At 41.7% G+C, this 9,376-nt stretch overlaps 1 protein-coding gene across 2 annotated transcripts in view; it reads right to left on the bottom strand.

Annotated features, from left to right (window-relative positions):
• LOC143040070 (tetraspanin-3-like) overlaps nucleotides 1-8,804 on the bottom strand; it is a 23,493-nt gene extending 14,689 nt beyond the window's left edge. Inside the window, exons 1-2 of one of the 2 annotated variants that reach the window (XM_076210723.1) lie at nucleotides 8,623-8,804; nucleotides 2,419-2,630 (exon numbers count right to left, since the gene is read on the bottom strand). In XM_076210723.1, coding sequence (XP_076066838.1) covers nucleotides 2,419-2,469 — 51 coding nt within the window. In that variant the 5' untranslated portion in view covers nucleotides 2,470-2,630; nucleotides 8,623-8,804. The remainder of the gene's footprint in view (nucleotides 1-2,418; nucleotides 2,631-8,622) is intronic. The other variant, XM_076210721.1, reaches the window with a different exon arrangement.
• Between the last annotated feature and the right edge of the window lie 572 nt (nucleotides 8,805-9,376).

Raw genomic sequence — 9,376 nt, 5'->3', positions numbered from 1 at the left:
AATTTTTTTTTAATAATAAATAAAATAAATAAATGCATAGTTATAGTTAAATAGTAAACAAACAGGTAAATAGTAAATGATAATAAATTGACAGAGAAACAATAATAAATGAAAACCAAGCAAATAATAAACGAACAGACAAATAATAACAAACAAACAAATAATATAAAATAAACGACAGTCATTACAGCATCTTGCATCGTCTTTTTTTCGTAATGAAAGGCTAGGTGCATTTAAAAACGACGAAGATGTCTTGATAGATTCTGAGGAAAAATAATCAGCGAGGCGTTTAATAAATATTTTCTCTCGGCATCTACAAAGGAGAAGTTGGTTATGGTACCTGACTGGTACCCAATCTTTAGTTGGGATGTGGTAAATAGGTTTACAGATGTGAGCATCAGTAAGTAGTCAAGTAGATTGATAGACTTAAAGCTACAGAATCCCATAGTGTAGACGAAGAATTTCCGAGAGTGCTTGGAACACTTGGGTAAGTTGAGTTTCAACCCAGCTTCAGCAAAACGTTGCAAGACCATGGCCAACTTAGAAAAGTAGCTTTCCACATCTTTGGAGACTAGAATAAAATCATTAAAGAGTGTAAAATTGAAATCTGCGACCGGTTAATGGAGATATTTAACAAGTCAGTAGACACCACCGGATTCGTGTCTTATTTCTTGGTGGCAAGCAAACGTTGTTTCTGTTTTCAGAAAGGGCAATAAATCGTCTGTGTACAATTACAGGCCAGTCAGTTTGACGTCGGTTATAGTTAAGATGCTAGAATCAATAATAGTTAATAGAATCAAAGATCACATCGAGAGACATAATTTGATTCGTGATTCGCAGCTTGGCTTCACCGAGGGTAAGTCATGTATAACTAATCTTCTGTCTTTTTACACTAATGTCTACAAAGCGTCACTTAATGATAGTTACGATGTTTTTTACCTTGACTTTAGCAAATCGTTGGACAAGGTGCCCCACCAGAGACTGCTAAAGAAAGTCAAAGCCCGTGGCATAGTGGGAAAAGTGTTTGAATAGATTAAAGCAGCGTTTCTCAACCAACCAGGGTTCCCCCGGAACCCTAAGGTTCCGCAAGAGGTCCCTTAGGGTTCCGCGAGAACAAATGAGATAAGCTAACCAAAAGAGCATAGAGAGCATAGATACCATAAGAACATAGAGACCATAAGAACATAGAGACCATAAGAGCATTTAGACCATAAGGGCATATAGACCATAAGAGCATAGAGACCATAAGAGCATAGAGACCATAAGAGTATAGAGACCATAAAAGCATAGAGACAAAAAGAACATAAAAAGGCCTTAAGAGCATAGAGACCATAAGAGCATAGAGACCATAAGAACATAAAAAGACCATAAGAGCATAGAGACCATAGGAGGATAGAGACCATAAGAGCATAGAGACCATAAGAGCATAGAGACCATAAGAGCATAGAGACCATAAGAGCATAGAGACCATAAGAACATAAAAAGACCATAAGAGCATAAATACCATAAGAGCATAGAGACCATAAGAGCATAGAGACCATAAGAGCATAGAGACCATAAGAGCATAGAGACCATAAGAGCATAGAGACCATAAGAGCATAGAGACCATAAGAGCATAGAGACCATAAGAGCATAGAGACCATAAGAGCATAGAGACCATAAGAGCATAGAGACCATAAGAGCATAGAGACCATAAGAGCATAGAGACCATAAGAGCATAGAGACCATAAGAACATAAAAAGACCATAAGAGCATAAATACCATAAGAGCATAGAGACCATAAGAGCATAGAGACCATAAGAGCATAGAGACCATAAGAGCATAGAGACCATAAGAGCATAGAGACCATAAGAGCATAGAGACCATAAGAGCATAGAGACAATAAGAGCATAGAGACCATAAGAGCATAGAGACCATAAGAGCATAGAGACCATAAGAGCATAGAGACCATAAGAGCATAGAGACCATAAGAGCACAGAGACCATGAGAGCATAGAGACCATGAGAGCATAGAGACCATGAGACCATAGAGACCATGAGAGCATAGAGACCATAAGATCATAGAGACCATAAGAACATAGAGACCATAAGAGCATAGAGACCATAAGAGCATAGAGACCATAAGAGCATAGAGACCATAAGAGCATAGAGACCATAAGAGCATAGAGACCATAAGAGCATAGAGACCATAAGAGCATAGAGGCCATAAGAGCATAGAGACCATGAGAGCATAGAGACCATAAGAGCAGAGGCCATAAGAGCATAAAGACAATAAGAGCATGAAAAGAGCATACGAGCATAGAGAGGCATCTTGGTGAAGAGTGAGCAGAGAACAAAGAATCAAGGTTATAACGTCATGACGTATACACGCACTTCAGACCCCGAGGGTACGTTCTGGACGCTTTTGGTCGGTACTTACGAAGACGAGGAAGTTGAGGCTGAAGAGGAGACACTTGCCACAGAAGCCCATGGTGAGGGTTGTGGCGTATCCAGGGGGCACACGGAATGTAGGAAAGGAAGTTTTCTTCTATCACAAAGTCTATAAAAAGAAAAAGGGAAAATTGTAGTAATGGTTGATGTGGATTGCATCACACGGAATGTAGGAAGGGAAGTTTTCTTCTATCACAAAGTCTAGAAAAATAAAAAATAAAAAATGTAGTAATGTTTGATGTGGATTGCATTTGATGTGGATTGCATTTGATGTGGATTGCATCACACGGAATGTGGGAAGGGACCTTTTTCTTCTATCACAAAGTCTAGAAAAAGAAAAAAGATTTTTTTTTAGTAATGGCTGATGTGGATTGCATCACACAAAGCGTAAAAAGGAACCTATTCTATCATAGTTTCTCTAGAAAAAAAAGAGTAATCCTTGGTTTGGTGGATTTTTAATTTTGAGTCTTTCACACATTCAATTTGGTAAACCTTTTTAGCTTTTTAACTTTGCCTGAGGTCTGTGAGTATTCATGAGATTCGTAGCATTTCTTTGACGTCTCGAGTTGTCTTTACACACACACACACACACACACACACACACACACACACACACACACACACACACACACACACACACACACACACACACACACACACACACACACACACACACACACACACACACACACACACACACCAGAGCATACGCAATAGATATTGCCTCACCACAACATGTTTTCGTCCTAGACAACGCTACAGGCTCTCCTGTCTACATGCCAATCCCTACCCGTCACTCCCTTTCTCAACCCTCGCCCTCGCAGAGGGGCAGCTATTCTGTCTATAATAAGACATTCCACAGCTCCTTAGCAGTTAACATGTTCTTTCTCCCAAGTAATATAACATTTGTGTAATATATAAACATAAATATCATTTTAATATTCTAGATGTCTTCACGGAATGCTGCTCTAATGAAGACGCACATTTATAAACTACAAAGCTATGAGAAACACTGGCGCATTGATACACAGGCGTACCAACAGTTTCCAAGTCTTTTGAACAATGTGTCAGAGTTTAGTGTTTACTTACGTCCATTTCCGTACGATTTCTTACCGATACTTTTTTGAGTGACTGTACCTTGAAAGCGACGGATTCGGCCTCGAGAGTGGGAGAAGATTGCCCAAGAGGGCTTAACCGAGATAGTGTTATCGTCTTGGACTGACTAAAGGTTCCCTGTGAGATGAAAATATTTGTTTGTTTGTTATTAGTTGTCTGTTTATTATCATTTGCTTGATTATCATTTATTATTATTTATCTGTCGATTTATTATTTACTATTTACTTGATTATTATTTGCTTGATTATCATTTGTTATTATTTATCTGCCAATTTATTATTATTTACTATTTACCTGTTTGTTTATTATTTAACGTTACCTATTTATTTTATTTATCTTATTTATTATTATTCATATATCAATTCTTATTTATTTATTTATTTATCATTATTATGATTTTGTTTCGCATCCGATATAGTTTACGAATTCGTTTCCTGGAAAGGGTTAAACAGGATAAATCAAAATTTCGAATTTAACTTTCTTGAAGTTTTCCTTCTCACCGATTCTAACCAGCGACTGATATTACCTGCCCCAACAGTCGCTAAAACGCATGTACATAGGGCAAAGGTGACGGCTTCGGCCGCAGCTACTCAGCGCCTCCTGGCGTAGGCCCCTCACCTGCGTCTTCTGTAAACCTTTGGTTAAAATTAACTCTGCTTCGACATATTCTTTTACTGAAATATCCACTATGACCGAGTTAATGGTGCGCTGGTAGATAGTAGATAGCGATGGGGTCATTTGTGATAAAGAGGAATGACTGATAACGTAGATACTCTCTGTCCTGTCGAGAGGGCTGGTTAGATTTTATATTTGGTATAGAGAGAGAGAGAGAGAGAGAGAGAGAGAGAGAGAGAGAGAGAATTTGCAGTCTTGTACGAGATCAACTGTGGAAAGGTGGGTTATTATGAGTATGTTTGGTAATGAATGTGTTCGTTGCGTATATGTATGGGTATGCATGTTTGTGTATGTATTTGTTTTTATGCCTGTATGTGTATGTATTTACCTAGTTGTATTTTACGGGACTGGAGCTATGCTCTTGTTGACCCGTTTTTGTATCTCTCTACATCTAGTTTGCTTTTGAATTCGTGTATATTTCTGGCATTAACTGTTTCACTGTTCAATTTGTTCCAGACGTCAATTACCCTGTGTGTTTGTCAATGTTTGTGTGTGTGTGTGTGTGTGTGTGTGTGTGTGTGTGTGTGTGTGTGTGTGTGTGTGTGTGTGTGTGTGTGTGTGTGTGTGTGTGTGTATGAACGTGTTGTGAATGTGTGCATGCGTCCGTGCGTGGATGAATGTGTACATGCTAGTGCGCAGTCTGTGTGTGTGTGTGTGTGTGTGTGTTTGTGTGTGTGTGTGTGTGTGTGTGTGTGTGTGTGTGTGTGTGTGTGTGTTTGTGTGTGTGCGTGTGTATTTGTTTGACGTGTGTGACATGAGGTCATGTATCACATGCGGAACTCTGAACCAACATCAGCTATTGTGTCCTAGATGAGAACAGAGAATTTATGTCGCCCTGTCAAGTTACAGAGTAGGACTAATGACCTCTTTCACGCTGTCAGCTCTGCGTAAACTACCATAACATGGCGTCCCGAGAAGTTAATGCGACGTTAGTGGAGCGTCTTTAATGGAGACCAGGTGTCTAAGTTGACGAACGTTTCAAAATATCTTTTCTTCCAGAATTTTTCAGACGCCTTGGCCTCTTAGATAATTGAAATAGATTTGAACTCTTTGGGTAATAATAGATGTTTCCCCTCAACTGGCCGAGTGGATTAAGGTGTCGCTTCATACGGTCAAAGTCGAGGAGGGGTGGCAGTTCGAACCCTGCCACCGGCGAAGGTGAACCAAGGGTCATGGTTAATTAAATTCTACGCTACAAAGTCCTCTGTAAGGGGCACCGTCCTAGCCTCCCGATAGAGGGGAGTTTGTGACGTTAAATCATCATCATCATCATCATCATCATCATCATCATCATCATCATCATCATCATCATCATCATCATCATCATCATCATCATCATCATCATCATCATCATCATCATCATCATCATCATCATCCCGCTTTAAATCTAGAAAATAACCGCTTAAAGGTTAGGATAGGTTGAATGTAGTTATGAAGGCGCGTTTACATCATTGAAATTTAGAATAGACAGAATATATTACAGGGAAAATGGTAGATTTAGACATTGTTGTCAGTTTAGAATCACATCTGAGAGAGAGAGAGAGAGAGAGAGAGAGAGAGAGAGAGAGAGAGAGAGAGGCGAATGTATCTGGTAACAGTGAGTAGGGAAGGGGACAATTAAGGCCCACATCTCTGAGAGAGAGAGAGAGAAAGAGAGAGAGATGACGACCATGGAAAAACAGGGAAGGTCGAAAGATTAAAGAAAATGAAATCTGGAGGGAGATTAAGAAGGATATTGAGAAAGGGAGACAGGAAAGAAGAGAGTGGGAAGATATGGAAGAAATGCAAGAAAACGTAAAGAAAACGGAATGCACTCCCCTTCCTTTTCCAAAGAAAACGGAATGCACTCCCCTTCCTTTTCAGATGTTCCCCAACTCCTTTTTATACCAACGACTTCCCATACCCATACCCCACGCATACCAACTCCCCTCCGCCTCCTCCCCTCCCCACCCCCAGCTGACCTCCCATATACATACCTTCCTTATCCCCTCCCCTCCCCTTCCTCCCCTCCTTCCTCCACTCCCCTCCTTCCTCCACTCCCCTCCTTCCTCCACTCCCCTCCTTCCTCCACTCCCCTCCTTCCTCCACTCCCCTCCTTCCTCCATTCCCCTCCCCTCCTTCCTCTACTCCCCTCCTTCCTCTACTCCCCTCCTTCCTCCTCTCCCCTCCTTCCTCCACTCCCCTCCTTCCCCTCCCCTCCTTCCTCCACTCCCCTCCTCCCTCCACTCCCCTCCCCTCCTCCCTCCACTCCCCTCCTTCCTTCAGAGTCCTTCCTTCCTCCCCTCCCCTCCTTCCTCCCCTCCCCTCCCTCCTCCCCTCCCCTCCCCTCCTTCCTTCCTTCTCACCCTAACATCTCTCCCCTTTCTCCCCCCTTAACATTGTCATTCTGTCCCCCCCTTTCATCCCACGGTCCCCCCAACCCCCCAAACCTCTTGGATCCGAAGAGATCCCCCATTCCATTCCGTTCCCTCCCCCCTCCCCCCTCTCCCCCCACGTCCTCATTCAGAACCAGCCACCCCCCCACCCCCCACGACCCTTCGTTTGAGCACGTGGTGACCATCTCCTCATCTTCCTCCTCCTCCTCCTCTTCTTCCTCCTCTTCCTCATCTTCCTCCTCTCCTCCTCTTCCTCCTTCCTCCTCTTCCTCCTCCTACCTACCTCCTCTTCCTCCTCCTCCTCCTACCTCATCTTCCTCCTTTTCTTTTTTTCTTCCTCTCATCTCCTTCCTCCCCTTCCTCGTCTTCACCCTCCTCTCCTTCCTCCCCTTCCTTCTCCTCTTTTTCGTCTTCCTTCTTCTTTCCTTCCTCCTCTCCCTCTTCCTCCTCCTCCTCTTTCTCGTCTTCCTTCTCCTTTCCTTCCTCCTCTTCCTCCTCCTCTCCTTCCTCCTCTTCCTTCTTCTTTCCTTCCTCCTCCCATTTCCTCCTCACCTTTCTCCTCTTCCATCTCCTCTTCTTCCTCTTCCGCTTCAATGCTGCAGAAAAGGCGTCAAGATGAAACCCCCAAAGGACCTCGCCAACTTCTTCAAGAGTATCCTCGGGGGGGGGGGGGTTGTGTGTGCGTTTGTCTGTGTGTGTGTGTGTGTGTGTGTGTGTGTGTGTGTGTGTGTGTGTGTGTGCGTGTGCGTGTGCGTGTGTGTGTGCGTGTGTGTGCGTGCGTGCGTGTGTGTGTGTGTGTGTGTGTGTGTGTGTGTGTGTGTACACGCCCGCGCGCACGTATATATTTTAGTATGTATCTTGTTTTATTCCTATTTTTCACCATAATTGAGATTAGCGTTCAGCACTCCATGCCATGAAACGCAGATTTCTAAAAAAAGAAAAAAAGAAAAGAAAAAAAAATCAATCTATGATTGATTATTTTTTGTATCGAAAATAGCATGGCAGCAACCATAGGATAATTTTTTTTTATTTATTTATTCATTTATTTATTTATTTCAATTTATTCCTTTCTTTATTTTTATTTATTCATTTATTTTCATATTTGTTTTTATTTACTTGTTTACTTGTTTATTAATGTACTTATTTCTTTTATTTATTTTTTAGTACGTGATATATTTTTCCTATGTAGTATTTAGCTCACAGTTAGCTAATTTTCTTCAACAGCTAAGAAAAAAAAATGTAAAATTATTTTAATTTCGTGTCATGAAAAAATTTTGGTGGGTCAAAACTTTTGCTCGTGGCTGTACGTAATGACGCGCCTTGCCGCCAGAGGGCTCATTTTAGTTCAAACTTCGAATTGCGGAAGTTCTCCTCAACTGAAACGACTCGTCTGGTATCTGGTCGATAATGAGACGTTGGTATATACCATTCCACTGTGATTAGGTTGTTTACCTAAACCATTAAATAATCGCTTTCCCGATCTCTCACTAGCAAGCACATGTGTAGTACTATGCACAGTATGTGTGTACATGTACATGGATGATAGATGTATGTATTATGTAAATATGTATGTATGCATGTATGTACAATATAGGATATGTTGATATGTGGTATGTATATACACATGGATATATGTACGTATGTATGCATGTATTTGTGTGTGTATACATGTGTGCATGTACGTGTTTATGCATGTGTGTATGTACGTGTGTATGCATGTGTGTATGTCCGTGTGTACGCATGCGTGTATGTATTGATACAAGTATGTGAACATATGATATATTGATATGTGGTATGTATATACACACGGATGTACGTCCCTATGTATGCATGTATTTGTGTACGTGTGTATGTATGTGTGTATGTGATTGTGTGTGCATGTGTGTATGTATTGATATAAGTATGAGAACTTGTAAGAAGCTTTTGAGAGAAGAACAGTCAGGGATAAAAGTTGGATTGAGATTTGGGTCTTTCTGAACCCTCCAAATGCCTCAGCGTCCACCTTCAAAGTTCCTTCATTTGCGTACCTAAATGAAGCGGCGACGACGACGACGAAACCCCACCTCCACAGAGCCTGTGTCACACAAATCCACCAAGTCACAACGATAAGCCAAACTCCGATGCTGAACGGGGAAACACTTGTTTTGACCACACATGCAGAGATACAAGTACTGAGGAACGTCTGAGCGTGCAGACCCCAGCGGACTGGCCTCTCTCTCCCCCCCGCTCCCCACCTCTCCCCCCCTTCCCCCCTCAGGTGTTCACGTATCTTATCTGGACCAATCGCGCCGGGCCTCGCACAAGGGATTCTAGGTCTTGAGTGGCGCAATATGAAACGATAAAGTGATGTGTCACTTCCCAAGAGAAAGGAAATGCATCACTTCCCACGTTTAGATCATATATATATATATATATATATATATATATATATATATATATATATATATATATATATATATATATATATATATATTTGTGTGTGTGTGTGTTTGTGTGTGTGTGTGTGTGTGTCTGTTTGTGTGTGTAAATCGGATTAACGGCGTAACACCCCTATCAGGATGCCAGGACGTTGCCTCTAATTGAGAACTTTGTAGCGTTTAATTAAATGAACCATGCCCTTGGTCCAACTCACCGGTGGCAGGGTTCGAACTGACATCCCCTTGATCAACCTCCGCCGCAAATGGCGACGCTCTATGTCTTTTCTGTCATTGGAACCATTGGTAGATTTGTGGATTGATTTTAAATTTTATTAAGGTTGTGGCTAGGGCCATGTCCTCCGTT

This window comes from Oratosquilla oratoria, chromosome 27 (assembly GCF_046742065.1).
Source record: "Oratosquilla oratoria isolate Oo_2021 chromosome 27, ASM4674206v1, whole genome shotgun sequence".
NCBI classification, from domain to species: domain Eukaryota; kingdom Metazoa; phylum Arthropoda; class Malacostraca; order Stomatopoda; family Squillidae; genus Oratosquilla; species Oratosquilla oratoria.
The sequence above is the reverse complement of the archived record's forward strand: the minus strand, read 5'-3'. Positions and strand labels throughout refer to the sequence as shown.